Consider the following 16,030-nt stretch of genomic DNA (forward strand, 5'->3'; position numbering starts at 1 on the left):
AAGATTTGTTGCGCAAGTGTTGCAGCATATGTGTGGGGCCCACCTCTTGTCCTGATCTCCAATTTTGCAGCCAAAATAAAGGTGATAGGCTTTCTTAACCATAGTGGTTATACTGCGCTTTTGTGATGCAAAAGTCACTTCATCACAAACATAGCAGAAGTTATCTGCACTGTTCACACAAGTACGAGGCATCTCTGGTCACTTTGGCTAAACAGAAATGTGTCCCTTTGCAAAATCAAACATTGACAAATAAGAGAGCACGACACTGTATGATTTCTAGAGCTGATATAGGGCAATTTGTTCAGCAGAGTGATGTAAGCTTCATTATGATTGCATCATCCATGACTTCGAGGAATAACATGATGCAATTCATATCATGTATGACGCAATACCAGCTTCAGATTGCATCATTCATTGTTTTGCCTAAAAAGCAAGTACTGTCCAAACCCAGTCATAGATCTATTCATTGATCCAGTCAAAAATGTATTTTAGTCATTTCTGGTTTAAATTGAGATCCCTTCCTTTTATAACTCACTTATCCTCTGCCATTCCCAAGTCAAGGGTAGTATATACTGACCCAATAACGTATCTTGAAAACTAGAGCCAATCAACAATTTTAAGCATTTTCGTTCTCAGTGACCCAGAATTAGTAAAGTTTGACTACATTTATTTCAGAAGCATTTTGGCTGTAGAGCAGTGTATTTGGAAGGCATTTTGTTGTCTAACACAAAACAGTAAATATTATTACCCACTTTATTGGGTGAGTAAGGATATTTCCTGAATTTGTTTATGTAATGTTTTAATCTAGTTTTTGTGAGTTTGGGTATATTTTAAGGCTCAAAAGTAAATTTCCTAAAATATTCCAACACAAAACTTTATAATGTGGCTGGAGTATAGCTTTGGTTACTGTGCTTTAAAAATTTTTTTCCCCCCAAACAGGTAGCTTTGCAGTCTGGGGTGGTCTCTTTTCCATGATTGACTGTAGTATGGTGAAAATGAGGGGTAAAGAAGATCCATGGAACTCAATCACAAGTGGTGCCTTAACTGGAGCCATATTAGCCTCAAGAAGTAAGGAACTGCAATCTGGGGACAATGGGTATTGAAAAGCCTTTATATTTGAAACTATAAATACCACATTTTTGTGTCCGTCAGACATTTTAGTGATAATCAGATAATTAGAAAGAACTTCATTTATCTTTTATGGAACTTTGGAATCCCGTATACCTAAAAAGCAATATTAACCCTTTTTGTTTTCTATTTTTAAGAATATAGTATGTTATAATTGTCTTGACTGTTTTATCAATAGTGGCATAATACATTCAAAATGGTTATTTAAAGATCTTTTAACATGGTGGATTAGAGTTTACTTTTAAAGTTGCAATACACCATTTAGGCCCAATTCAGGAAGTATTCTCAATAGTCCATGGGACCTAAACATGTTCTTAATGCTCTCCTGAATTGTTCCATTTGTGAAAATTGGAAGTAGAGCAGTTAGACCTTCTCAACAATGTTTTGTTGAGTGTATTAATGTTGACAACACTGTGTAGTTTGAAAGGGTTTTTTGTGGGTCTTAATGGACATTGAAGATCTAATTTTGTGGATGACAAATTAAGCATGGATAATATTATTTTACATTTGTTTTTATCAATACAATATTCTAAATAGTCTAAAATTTCTTAATGGTAAAAATGGTCTTTAATCTAGATAATAGTTGAGTTAAATACGTCCACGAATGACAACTTGGACTCCATCTAGTAACTGCAGCACAGAATCTGGAGACTAGACACTTTTGTGAAAAGGGATGGACTTAAGCATGTGCTTGAGTTTTTTGATAGGCCACTGCCAATACTATGAGGAAGCATTGTGTAGTGATTAAAGCACAGAACTAGGAGTCAAGATTTGCCACTGATCATCTGTGAAACCTTGGGCAAAATACTTTCTCTTTGCCTTCATATCTCCCTTTGTAGAATGAGGATAACGACACTACAGCACCTTGCACAATGAAGTCCAGGTCCATGACTAGGGCCCTTAGGCACTACTGCAATGCAAATAATAAATAGCACCTAACTCACTAGGGCATTGTGAAGTATTTTGAAGTCTGTGGATGGAAGGTGCTAGAGAAAAGCCAACTAAAATGACTGTACTCTTAAACAGTACTAGTACTATCTTGTTTCATCAGGGACAGGTATGTGTGGTAATGATATCTTTATTTGTAATGTTAATGGTGACAAATCTACTTCATTGGAGTGGTAGTAATTGTATTAAAAGTGATGTATAAATTGCCAATCCTGTACAAAACCGGGTTTTGAAAAGCAATCTGTTTTGTATTTTGACATTTTTAGATGGACCAGTTGCCATGGTTGGGTCAGCTGCTATGGGAGGAATACTTCTAGCTTTAATTGAAGGAGCTGGTATCCTATTAACAAGATTTGCCTCCACACAGTTTCCAAATGGTATGTGTTCTACACTTCAGATTATAGAACCTCAAAATGTTTATAATGCTTTCTCAGAATACAAACACTCAAGTACAACAGTTTATGGGAAATGAAATGGCTAGATTCCTTTTTCAAGTATTGAAATACCAGATTCATTTTCTAGGATGTCTTTAGGATTCTGATTTTCTTCATTCTTTATTTGTCTTTCCAATGTATAGTTGTTATGCAGATTTAAAAATAAATAGGTACTGTAGGAGTGAATTTGTCTGTTTACACCCCTTCCTCCAACCTTATCACATTTTGTACCCTTCTCATCTTCCACATTAATTCACACATAGGCAGGTCAGCAGAACAGATCTCAGTACATAAGTAAACTTTGTCACAAATGTTCATGAGAATGGCTTTTGCCCTCCAGATAATAGTCTCTCTTCTGTGATGCAGTTGGTCAGGTATATTCAGGGACCTGATGAAAAAGAAATGCAGATTAATGTTGTAGGCAGTAATATGATGTGGTGATGCCTCAGAACAATCATCATATTTGGTTATATGGCATACCTAAATCACTGCCACATGTTCATGGGTGAGAATAACAGTTCAATAGTTGTGCAGGCTTTGTAGTAAAACTTTGGCAAATCTGCATTCATTCTTGAGGGCACAAATTGGGACAGTGGTTTTAGTCCTGACTGTTGTGCTGCCCTTGCAGCCTTTAGTCTGCTTGTATTGCAGGGAGTCCCCTCTCTGCCAGTTTCTGGGAGGAATTGCTATGTGGCAGAAAGCCAACTTGTCACACTGCAGCAGATCAGTGGAACTAGTAACGCAAGCAGGAACAGCACAGTAGCAGGAATTAAAAACTGTTTTTCCAAATGCTATATGTGGGGTGGGGAGTAGAGAAGTATCCATCCAAGCTCAGGAGGGACCTAACCTTATGTTGGAACATGGTCGGCATGAGGGTTTTAAGGCACAGTTGTAGTGTTGGACTCTAGGAAGGATGTAGATCAGTTCTGGGACTCCAAAGGGAGGAGAAGGAATCAGGTATTAATTCAACGAGTAAATTCCAGCGGCATGTGGCAGGTGTCCCCATCCATTTTTGCTGCGTCAGGTCCAAATAGCACATCTATGCTGGTACAAAGTATAAATGTTGTTTAGTTAACAAGATGTGTGCTTTTCCAAGAACATGAAGGATAATTAACATGCAGCATCAAAACATAAATAAGATTAATTTGGGAAACTTTTCCTGTTTGGTTGCAGACTAACATAGACAACAGTTCATGTTCTAAAGGCTCTTTTCTACTGGAAGGGAGCTAGAAACAAATCATTTTAAGTTAAAGTTTGGGAATGTAATGTGAGGACCCCAAATCTCTTGTTTCAGTGACTGTGGAGAACCACTTTCCCTGATTATATTCTGATATTGCATGATATTCCAGGCTATCTAATTTACACTTGGTCTCTGCCACCTCATCATTAGGAATATAGCATTCCTAGATATATTTGGCCTGTGTTCTTGTATTTGAATAATTTTCAGAGGAAGGACAGTGTAGTGTTTATAGCAGCAGGACTAGAAGTCTGTTCTCATTTCCGACTTACTGGGTCAAATCAGTTAACCTGTCTGCCTCAGTTGTCTCATCTGTAGAATGGGGATAATACTCAGACAGTTACGGTGCTTAAAGTATTGGGGAAAGGATTATTAACCTTGAAATCTTTTCTCTGTGAAGTTTTCTTTGCAACTATAATAGTGAGAGACTATCTCTTTAAAACAAAACGAAATCTGAGACTCTGGTTAATTGAGTTTGTAACCAGTTATTTACATAACTGGCTGTAAACATGGCCTGGATTGATATAAAACATGTTTAATACCTGGCTGGTATCCCTGGGAGTTTCATGTGCTGGTCTTGCCAGCACCTGATGATGATGCATGGTTATGTTTCTACAACAAGGTTATAAAGTTTTGCAGTGTAGACAGAACCGTCCATCTGTGCCTGTGTAGTATTTAGTTAGGTTTGCCAATCTTCCTCCTTCCCAGTTCTCTGTGCAGTAGGACATCCTAGAGTGCACTGATCTCTGTATTGCTGGTTCCACTCTGTGCATGTCCTCTGAGCATTCTGTCTTCTAATGAGGCAGTCTAGGATAGCTGCCTAGATTTCCTCTCCTTCCGCTCCGCCTCTTCTCTTCCCCCTCTTCCCCCCCCCCGAATGCACTGAGATAATGAGATAAACAGGCAAAAATGTTGTTGTGAAAAAAGCTGATGTGTGGACATACCTGTTTGTTGTAACAAAGTCATGGGTACCTTTCACAGCCTGGGTATAAAAACACTGTTGCACATGCAGTGTAGGCTGGATCTATGTAACAGGCCAACCTAAAAATAAAACACAATTGCCCCAGCTTGTTGTTATGGGGGAAGCACAGACTGTTGTATAGATAAATCCCTGAGAAAATCACAATTTTTTTTTTTTTAAACATGGCAGCATCATGGAGCAATGTTTGTATTTTATGGGGTATGCATGGCAGCAAAACGACTTTTCCAGTAGCAGGGAGGCAGAAGTGAGCATCCCTGCTTCCACCTCCCTGCTGAGGCTGCAGCTGCTCATGGGAGTTAGCAGACTGTTCCCATCCTGGTCCTGTCCTGGGGAGTGGGGAAAGGGGACAGGGTGAGAGTGTCTCACCATATGCTGCTGTCCAGCCCAGCCTGAGGTAGGAGTTGGCATCTAGCTTGCCCTGCGCTCAACTCTGGACCAGGCCAATTCTGCTGCTTTCTGTTGGAGGGGAGCATCACTGGAAATGTGGCGATTAGGAGCCTCAGCCTGCCCCACAGCAATCGGGCCCAGGGGGGAGACTGTAGCACCAGCTGGCAAGGAATGAGACTGGGAACCATCCCTGCACCCCAATTCTCCTGACTGCGGTCGGCCCTCTCACACATCTGCTTGTGTTCCAAGAGGCGCTGGCACTGGCTTCAGTTGGTGGATGGCTCCTGCACACAGTCTCCCCTGGGCCTGTTGGGGACCACTGTGGGGTGGGCCAGGCTGGAGCTCCTAATCACTGCATTATCAGTGCCACTCCCTCTGTCAGCTGCGGTGTCCTGGGCTTAATCTGAGCACAAAGCAAGCTGAGCTATGATCCCTGCCCTGGGCCAGGCTGAACCAGCTGCACTATGCGGTGAGGCTGCTCCTCTTGTTCCTTGGGATAGGACTGGCCCACCACCTCCCTGTCCTCCTCCAGTGTGGGGCAAGGCCTGCTAACCTGCAGTGAACAGCTGCAGTCTCAGTGGGGAGGAGCTAATTTCACTATTTCCATGCAGTCTGTGAAGTTGTGACTTACACAGGCCTTTAGGTATAGTACATTAAGTAAGACACTAATTCCTGCTGACCCGGTATTTCAGCTTCTGTTCAGTGGCATTCTTATTAGTGTCTCCAAATTATCATAAATTTTCCTCTTTGATCCAGAATTGTTTTGTAAATCATGTTTCAGAGTGGTAACCGTGTTAATCTGTATCAGCAAAAAGGAGTCCTTGTGGCACCTTAGAAACTAACAAATTTATTTGGGCATAAGCTTTCGTGGGCTAAAACCCATTTCATTGGATGCATGCAGTGGAAAATACAGTAGAAAGATATATATATATATATATATATATATATATATATACACACACATACACACAGAGAACATGGAAAAAATGGGTGTTGCCATACCAACTATAACAAGACTAATCAATTAAGGTGGGCTGTTATCAGCAGGAGAAAAAAACTTTTGTAGTGATGATCAGGATGGCCCGTTTCCAACAGTTGACAAGAAGGTGAGAGTAACAGTAGGGGAAAAATTAGCATGGGGAAATAGTTTTTACTTTGTGTAATGACCCATCCATTCCCAGTCTTTATTCAAGTCTAATTTAATGGTGTCCAGTTTGCAAATTAATTCCAATTCTGCAGTTTCTTGTAAATCATGTGAGAGTTATTAGTGAAGGAACATTATCTGTTTACCTGTCTTACACTGCATGTGTCTAAATAATAAAAACATGTGCATGTAGTGGTCAGAGCCAAGCCCTAGAAGTCAGGGGTCCATAGTAGTATTCATTCAGCTACACTGGCTAACTGATATTGGGCAAAGTGCCTAAATCCCATTGGAAGTCATTGGGATTTAGGCTTCTAAATTTATGCAGGTAATTCTGAAAATCTTTCCTTTCATCTCTCTGTACCGCATGTCTCCCTTCTGTAAATGGGGATGAAAACACATAACCGGCCTTGCACGAGTGAGGCTTTATTTTAGTGGGTAAAGCTCTTTGATTTCATTGAATGAAAGAGACTGTGTACGTGGAAAGCCTTCTTTATTCTTGGTCCTGCTAATCCAGAAAGGATTTATGCAAACAGACAATACTTTGAAAGTGTATCATAATATTTTGTCATAAATCACTGTCCTATTAATCTTCCTTTTGCTTTAATTAATTATTTTCTTCCCTTTAACAGGCCCTCAATTTTCAGATGATCCCTCCCAGTTGCAGCCCTCCCCATTTGGAGATTATAGGCAATATCAATGATTACATTGTTCTACTGTTTCATATTGTACATGTGAGCTGTCATTTATAAAATGCTGGAAAACCAAGATACAGAAAACTGGAAGTGTACGGTAGACCTCTTTGTGCAAACTATGGCAAGAGGACACTTAGCACTTTTTCATTGTAAAGATGCACAAGAGAACTTTTAGAATATCATAAATATATTTATTCATCATAGGATTCCATTGTTGTAAAGTTGATATGTCTGACATAACACATTAATGCTTAAGATGAGGACCAAACAGAATGCTGTACTACTTTGGATAAGGAATGAAATGAATTTCTCTGAAGTGTGGTATTAACAAGAGTGCAATTTAGTCACGGAATCCGTGACTTCAGCCAGCACTGGCCGGGAGCTGCAGGGTCTCCTGCTGCCTGTGAAGGCAGGGAGATGCAGGAGCCCCCTGCTGCTCCTGGCCACCACAGGCAGCGCGGGGGATCCCCGCAGCTCCCGTCCATGGCGGGTGGCGTCGGGGATCCCCACAGCTCCCCGCCGCTGCAGTAGCAGGGGGAACCCCTGGAGCTTCCGGCCGCTGTGGGCAACTGGGGGAAACCCCGGCGGCTTGGAGCCGCCAGTGGAAGGGGACCCTGGAGCTCCCAGCCCACCTGCAGATGCCTAGGCTCCCAATGTTGTCATGGATATTTTTAGTAAAAGTCAGGGACAGGTCATGGGCTTCCGTGTTTTTTTGTTTTGTTTTGTTTTTAATTATTGCCCATGACCTGTCCCTGACTTTTACTAAAAATATCCATGACAAAATCTTAGCCTTAGGTATTAACTATTATTTAACCATTAACAATAGAACTTATCCTCTCTCTTCACAATCAGTATCACATTTAGGTCATAATACTGAGCATTTCAGTTTATTTTAAGAAAATTCATTCATCTACATGAGTTCCAATCAACACTCCTGAGGTGAATTTTGGGGAGGATATTGTGTGTTGAGCCAATGAAGAGTAATACATTTTTTGTAACTCTTTGTGCCGTATAAAGTATTTCTCTCCACACAAATTAAATCCCAATTATAAGTAAAATATCTTGCTTATGAAAGGTGCCTGTTCCAGAATTCTCTTTCCTACAGGGCTACTGTGCCTTGATTACTGACCTTACTCTTAGTGTTACTGGTGTGTAATGCTCAAAATACTTCAGAAGGAAAGTTCTGTATTGATGAAAGTGTGCCATTTGCATTAATAAAAAGTTACTGATTTCCTCAGGTGCAGTTGGAAAGAAAATATTTTTCTTGTTTTTGAACATGGGCCGGACTTCAGTGATTTGCATGCTTTTATAATGCATAAAAGTGTTTGCCTTACTCCACTGCTCAAAGATGTGATGGTAGTGTGTTACAGTATGAGACCGCAAGGACTTCATTATTTTTACAAAACTGTTTTACCATACTAGTATATGAAATAGCATAATAAATAATTAAAATGACACTACATCTCTGTGTTGGGTGGGGATGAGAGACTCGATTTTGTGATGCAGTATCCTTGGGTTTTGGAACTTTAGTTGCGAATGTTTGAAATGTAGTAGCTTGCACACTGGATCTCTTTCTGTCATTAATGGGGATTAATGAGGTTCGGCTGTAGCTTATAGCTCATTTGAGAAAGAAAATGTAAATGCATAGTGTCTATAATGCATATTTTTTAAATCTTTGTCTGTGAGCCTGAGCCTTGAAATGGGTCATTTAAAAGGATTGGAACAAATGCAGTACTCAAATAAGCACAGTGTGTTTAGTCAGCCATATCTTCTTTGTGGATTGGTACTAGTAAGTGATCATGCTTGCTTAAATAGAAAAAAGAATGTCAGATAATTACAATGTATCTAAAGATGCTCATGTACAAAATGGGAAAAAATAGTTTATAATAAATACTAGTGCAAATACCAAGTATGTGGAGTGTAAGATATATTCTGAATTTTAAAATCTCCTTCCTCTTTTTAACTGAGCTTTGTGATGATCAGTTGTGCAAAACACATTTATTTTTGATAGAGCAAGACAGAAACTAAAGGTGGACTGAGAACTCATTCCCAAAGTACTGAAGTTTTTTGCTGACTGAGGCCATAGAAAAGATGGTTAACACCTCATGTACCTGCTCCTTAGTGCCTCTTGACAGTAGGTGGTGGAGTATACCACCATCCTTTCTGAAGCAGCATGGCTTCATTCCCATTGGGAACAATGATAGATAATGGCCATCTTTGCAAAGGGCAGCTTGTGACCTTAGTCCCATTGTTAGAGGGCAGTTCTTTGGGAGTTCTCTGAAGATTTTATGTACCCACCTCTGCTGAAGGAGAAACTCCCAGCTATGAAGAATATGATGGAAGGTTATTTTTGGTCAAACGCTTCATAAATAAACCCAACCAAACTGAAAATCCATGAGACTAGAGCTACTCAACAGGAAGAGGAGGAAAGTGGAGTGAGCTATGCTGTGTGAGTGAGACAAAACTGCCAGCTGACTCGGGCTCTAAAAGCTAACATTTTATAAAATTGACTTCAGGTTGATGTTTCTAATCTGAAATTATATCACATGGTTGAATTCTCTTTGGGTCTCTTGGTTACTGTTCCATGTATGAACAATTTAATAATTAAAAAAAGAAACTCAGTCCTAAACTGATGAGTGGAGTTAAGGCAGAGTATATATCAATGTTTTAAAAAAGTCTTACAGGAATTCATGATTTTAAGGCTAGAAGGGACCATGGTGATCTTTTAGTCTGGCCTGCTGCATACAAAGGCCACAGAATTTCACCCCATTATCTCTGTATCGGGCCCATAATTTCTAGTTGAGTTAGTGTATCATTTAGAAAGACATTCAATCTTGATTTAAAATCGAGAAGGGTAACTTTAAGACAGTAGTTGACCACTACAACCCATTTGAGAAGCCATGGTGTGTGATGTGGGAGAAATGGGTTCTCCTCCTGGTGGAGTGTGATGCGGGGATTGGAGAATGAGCACCTGTTCTATATCATGTGAGGCTGTGGCATCCCCCCACCATGCCTGCTCCAAACTGGGCTGTGGTGGGCCAAATAAAATGAGCTGCTGGTAGTTGCCCATTCCTGATGAAAGACTTCAAGTGATGGAAAATCCAGTATATCTTTTGATAATTTGTTGCAATGTTTAACTAGCCTCACTGTTAAAAATTTGCTCCTTATTTCCAGCATGAATTTATTGACCTTCAGCTCAGGTCCCAGTTGCAGCAAGTCATGCTTCACTGCAAACCAGCCTCCCAAGTAATTACCCAGGGCTGCAGGCAGGCTCTGCGCTAGCTAGTTTGGGTCTGTCTGGTCACCGTGTGATTGCAGTGTAAACATAACCTTAGCTACATCAAAGGAACTCATGGTCAGTTTATTGTTCACGGTGACCTGTAAGTCCTTTTAAGAATCACTTAAAGCCCCCCGCCTATCCAGTATGTGTGCCCTATATTCCTTGTTCCTAAATGTATGATCTTGCATGTGGTGGTATTAAAACATCTTTTCTAGAAAAATCTAGCATAAGTGAGTCAGATTGCTCTGTAGAACTGACCTGTATCATTATTTACCCCTCCACCAATTTTTGTGACACCAGCAAACATATACCAGCAATAATTTTATATTTTGTTCCAGACCATTGATAAAGATATGGAATAATGTTGGACCACTGATTGATCACTGTGGGACCCTATTAAAAGCCTCACCCAATGATTGATTCTCTATCAACATTTACTTTTTGCAATGTATCAGATTTTAATCTGTTTAATGTGCACTAAATTGATATGAATAGTCTGATTTTTAACTGGAATGTCATGCAGTCAGATGCCTTACAGAAGACTGCATACATTGTGTCACAGTTACATTTATCTACCAAATTTGTAATCTCATGAAAAACATCAGCGTTGTTTGACAAGTCCCATTTTTGCATAAAACTATGGTGCTTGGCATCAATTATGCTGCCATCCTTTACCTCTTTCCTGAAGGCATCTTCTATGATACTTTCCATGATTTCATTCAGGATGGATGTCAGGCTCACCAGCCTGTAGGTATCTAGATTGTCCCATTTACCATTTTAAAATATTGGCATGAGATTGGGGAATTTCCAGAGGACTGAAAAAATAACCAGTGTTCCAAGATCTATTAAAAATCAACATTGGTGGTTCAGAGAATTTATTGGCCAGTCTTTTCAAACTCTTGGGTGTAGGTTATCCAATCTTGCCTATTTAAATATGTTTGGGATGTGTAATTATCCCAGAAACAAAAATTATAAAGGGAGATTTTAAATTTAAGGTTAAATTTAGGAATCTAAATATGTTAAGGTAGGAAACTGCCTAGCTGAGATATCCATACAATCTCAGTTCTACCCTGTGGTTGGTTGGGGGTGTGTGTGTGTGGTGTATACACGCACCCTGGCTCTAATTTATGTCTATGAGTAACCACAATGGATCAAGGCCAAAACAGCAAGGAGGAAGTACTGTCAAATAGTTCTTCAGTAGCAGCCCCCTGTCTATGAACAGTTACAAGCCCTCCAGCAGCAGCTCCTGGAGTGTGTCACATAGCTGAAAGTCTTTGGGGGGCCAGTCTGAGACACTTGGTGCTGGCTTTCAAGAGGATGACCCCACAGGGGAGAAGGGAAGCTCCTTATTGCCATAACTAAAGGCTGGGGGGTCTTGCATTGATACCCAAAAAACTGCAGCCAAATCTGAAGGTTTGTGAAGCAGGGATGGTGGGTGTTCCATGGTAATTTGGGGGTAGCTTCCACTTTTGATGGTAAAACAAACTTTTTGAAGGGGACTGCATCTCCCAGCACTATGAATGACTGCTTCTGGGCTCAACACAGCCTAAGAGCTGGGGTCATGAGAGAAGAAATGGTATTGTTGAGACATGCACAGATCAGTAGTGCTTCACCCCCAAGGAATCTTCTGGACTCTGCACAGGCTGAGGCAATGCTAGGAGAAGGGTGTGGCAGTGGCCTTCTCTCCCCCCTAATGAGTTGCTCTTGGAGCACCTGGTGGGCAGAGCATGTCGGGGATTTGCTGATGAAGGGACAAAGGTCAGGAACACAGTAACCTGCTGAGCTGTCTCCATCACACCATGCATTCTTAGATATTTACTTATCCCACTTGAGTACATCAATTGCTCTGGACGCCCCCTCTCCATGGCCAACCCATCTCACCCTGCTGAAGTAAACACCGAGAGTGATCCCATTTCTGCCAGCAGGACTCAACTGCCCCACTGCCCACACTAACATGAAGACCCTGTGGATGGACAGACAGGGGCAGCCCTGATGCTGAGCAGAGGTGAGGCCATGCTCTGGGGACATATACATGGGACAGCCTTTGCTGCAGAAAAAAACAATACACCCCTGCCACATGCCCAGTGGGAAGCCAGCAGGTCACACCCACTTGGGCATCACTCTACCAGGACTGGAGATTAGCAGTAGATGCACAGGTAAGAAAGAGCACTAGCTTTAAGTGGGGAGATGCAGGAGGTGGATGAGACAAATGCACTGACACTTCTCAAGCAAGCTCCTGCTCCTGGTAGCTATAGCATAGACCAGGCTGAGGTGCTCCTCTAGCTCAGTTACAAGTAGGGCCAGACAAGTGCCCACTCTAGGCCACAGCATGCAATGGTGGCAGAGTGCCAAAAGCTACCAGAATAGAGATGGCCATAGGGCTGAGAGCAGTGTGGGAGGGGATCAGAGTTCACTGAAAGCTAGGGCCCAAGTGGCAAAGTGCCTTCCTTGCCTCCAGCAAAGAAGCTATCTGGCCCATTGGCTAGGGCAGGGTTAGACCATGCCAAGGTGCAGAAGGGCAGGCCAGTTGTGCCCATAGCCTGAGCCCTGCCTCTGGCAGAGGATGTTAGTTAAAAATACCAGTGTATATTGGGGTGGGTGCCAGGTGACCCTGTAGCTTGGGCCGACAGAGGATAGGCCTGTGCCTGAGCAAGCCTGGCCTACAGCTTTGGGGAGCAAAGCAGCTTGTGGGGCCTTATAGATCAGGGCAGGAGGCCCTAGAAAAATGTCTCCGGAGAAGGGACAGAGTACAGCAGCATGGGAGAACCAGGGCTCCATCACCTGTGGGGGACTGTGGCCTGGCAGCAACCAGCACCCTCTGCACAGCGGCGAGGGCAGCCCAGGGGCTGGGGGACAGTAGTTCAGGGACAAGGGAAAGGATGGGGGGGCAGGGAGACACCCCCCACCCTGGGAGTCAGTAGTTCAGGGACAAGGGAAAGGATGGGGGGGCAGGGAGACACCCCCCACCCTGGGAGTCACTTATGTACACTACCAGTGCTTCAGGGTAGGAGCCTTGTCTCATGATATCACCCAGTCTGTGCTGTCCTCACTGGTGTGGCTATACAAAGGCATTGCTCACACCTGCAACACGCAGGCTGCATCCTCTCTGTGGAACTCAATGGGGTGACACGGGGTGGAGCAGCCTGATGGACCATGGTCCTGCTCGCAACACTGGCAGAGTCGGGGGTGGAAGGGACATGCTGTACCAGCCTCAAGGTTAGTGCCCCATGTGCAGAGCAGCACTGGGAGAGGCTGTGACTCAGGCAGGCCCAGACTGCCCCATGGTGTAGCTGGGGCTGCACTGGGGCTGTAATGCCCCCAGCCCACCTGTTGGGGCTAAGGTAAACAACACTTGCTCTCATGCAATTAGGTATACAGGAATGGCCAGATGGATCATCCCCAAGGCCCACCTAGCCCAGTGGTCTGTTGCTGCCCAAGGCCAGAACCAGCTACTTCAGAGGAAGGTGTAGGAACCCTGCTGTAGCAAACAGCGTATATTCTGCCGCATCTCACCCTCCCGCCCATGAAAGTCTCTGTGTAATCAGATCCATTCAAGACCTGAAGCAGAACATTTTAGCTCAGCCAAAACTTTATTTTTAAAGCAAACTATTCTAACACTTGTCATTAGCCACATACATGCCCAAGCTCCCTTTGAGTATTGCTAAATAGTAACTTCCTCTAGCAGTGAGTTCTGCAGTTTAATTACATGCTGTGTAAAAAAAGTATTTCCTTTTATCAGTTTTGAATTTGCATCCTTTTAATTGCATTGACTGTCCCTTTTCCTTATGGTATGAGACAGAGAGAACAGAAGCTCCCATTCTCCCTTTTCTTGACCAGGCATTAGTTTGTATATTTTTAGCATGTCTGCTTCTATTTGTCACCTTTCTACTGTAATAATCCCAGGCTTTTCAACCTCTCTTTGGAGGAGAGTTTTTCTAAGTCCCTCTTCATTCTCCTTGCCTTCCTCTGAACCCCCTCTGCTGCTTCAATATCCTTTCTGAGCTGGGGGACTAGTACCACACACAGTATTTATTTATATAATGGCATTATAATATTGAGTTGACAAATGGAGAGTGAAGAACTAATGAGTACCACTCAGTACCACCATAACTGGGATCCGGATTGTCTAAATTCGGCCTGCTGTTTGCTGCTTTTGTTTCTCCCCAGGGCTCTCTCAGCGTGCAGGACAACAACAAAGCAGCATTGTTCCCCAGTTCAGAGGCAAATGACCACACCTGGGGTCTCAAGAACAGCCCTCTGCTCACTGCATTGCAGCTACAATGCTGCATACCTACTGAATGGCTGCTCATCTTGTGCTGGCCTGCCTTTCCAGACTCCACACAGCTGACTCCAAAGCTACCGAATGGCTAAAATATGTGTGATGTCTCTCTAAACCCTTTGCAGACTTTTCTTTTACTTATACATTTCTGTTTTAGCGCCTTACTTTATATTGCTGAACCTTTTCCCCTCATTACTGCACCACTTGTGCAGTTGCTACTAATAATGATATTCTCTTTATTACTCTCCATCCTGTTCCTTTTACCGCCTAATATTTTGTGTGCTTCGTTTGGCCACAGCTGCACAGTGAGATGGTGTGTGCAGTGAGGTGTGCACTGGGATGAACCAGTCTTTTTCCTCACGTGACAGTTAATTTTGGATCCGCTGAAGTGTGTTCATAGCTTCCAAGGCCAGAGGACCTAGCTGGGCATATCTGGGCTGGCCTCCTGTATAACACAGGCCATGGGACTGTCGTGACTTCATTCCTGTTTGAACTTGAACAGAGCTTTTAGAAAAACAGACAATCTTGATTTAAAATTGCCAGTGATGGACTATCCACCATGATCCTTGGTGAGTTGTTCCCATGGTTAATTCCCTCACTGTTAAACATTTGCACCTTCATTCTAGTCTCAATTTGTTTAGCTTCAGTTCCAGCCAGTGGATCGCACTCTTCCTTTGTCTGCTCAAACAGAAGCTCATTATCACATTTTGGGTCCCTGAGAAGGTACCTACAGACTGTGATCCAGTTACCCTTTAGCCTTCATTTGGTTAAACTAAATAGATGGAGCTCCTTGAGTCTCTCACTGTGAGGCAGGTGTTCTAATCCTTTAATCACTCTTGTAGCTCTTCGCTGAACCCTCCGCAATTTATCAACATCCATTCTGATGACACATTTCCTCTTCAGCAGGCATCACCTGAATTTAATCTGCTATCATGTTGCTCATTCACCTAGCTTGGTTCGATCACCCTGGTGTTGCTCATGGCCCTCTAGTCCTGACCGATCTACAGAACTAAATGCTTTCTGACACAAAACCACCATGTTATAACCAAGAGCCTGGCGGAGAGGGGACTCACTCAGGCTGGGGGAGAGCTGGCTTCAAGCAGGTGCTCCAAATCTGGCAGAGCAGGAATCTAACTTGGGTCTCCCACAGCCCATGTGAGTGTCCTGACCACTAAACTGGGGCACAGACACCCTCCGGCCATCCCTTGTGACAGACAGCCACCAGGTCTTAGGCATGTTCCCAGAACACCTGCAGGATCAGGCTCTGCTGCTGAGATGGGCAGGTCAACACGAGTTGAGAATCCTGCTTCAAGGCTGGCAGGGCTGCATTTTCAGCATGAGGGGTCACGTGTTCAGCCATGGGTTGGGTCAGGCCCACCAGTGGAACTTAAGCACCTCAGGGGTTAGGTGGTAGCTCAGTGGTGGTTTTGAGAACCAACTGTCAGAGGGGCTTGAACAAACAATTCAGCACTGAAGTCTCTTTGTGGATCTAGGTGTAAATTCTGTCACCTCACATTTC

The 16,030-nt window shown here is 42.9% G+C and overlaps 1 protein-coding gene across 3 annotated transcripts in view; it reads left to right on the forward strand.

Annotated features, from left to right (window-relative positions):
• The window catches only part of TIMM17A (translocase of inner mitochondrial membrane 17A), a 32,140-nt gene extending 17,130 nt beyond the window's left edge, over positions 1-15,010 (forward strand). The window contains exons 4-6 of one of the 3 annotated variants that reach the window (XM_034767775.1): positions 940-1,068; positions 2,343-2,453; positions 14,400-15,010. In XM_034767775.1, coding sequence (XP_034623666.1) covers positions 940-1,068; positions 2,343-2,453; positions 14,400-14,461 — 302 coding nt within the window. In that variant the 3' untranslated portion in view covers positions 14,462-15,010. Of the gene's footprint in view, positions 1-939; positions 1,097-2,342; positions 2,454-6,889; positions 8,865-14,399 lie in introns of those variants that run through there. The other 2 variants (XM_034767774.1, XM_034767776.1) reach the window with 2 other exon arrangements.
• Positions 15,011-16,030: the final 1,020 nt, after the last annotated feature.

This window comes from Trachemys scripta, chromosome 4 (assembly GCF_013100865.1).
Source record: "Trachemys scripta elegans isolate TJP31775 chromosome 4, CAS_Tse_1.0, whole genome shotgun sequence".
Classification (NCBI taxonomy): Eukaryota; Metazoa; Chordata; order Testudines; family Emydidae; genus Trachemys; species Trachemys scripta.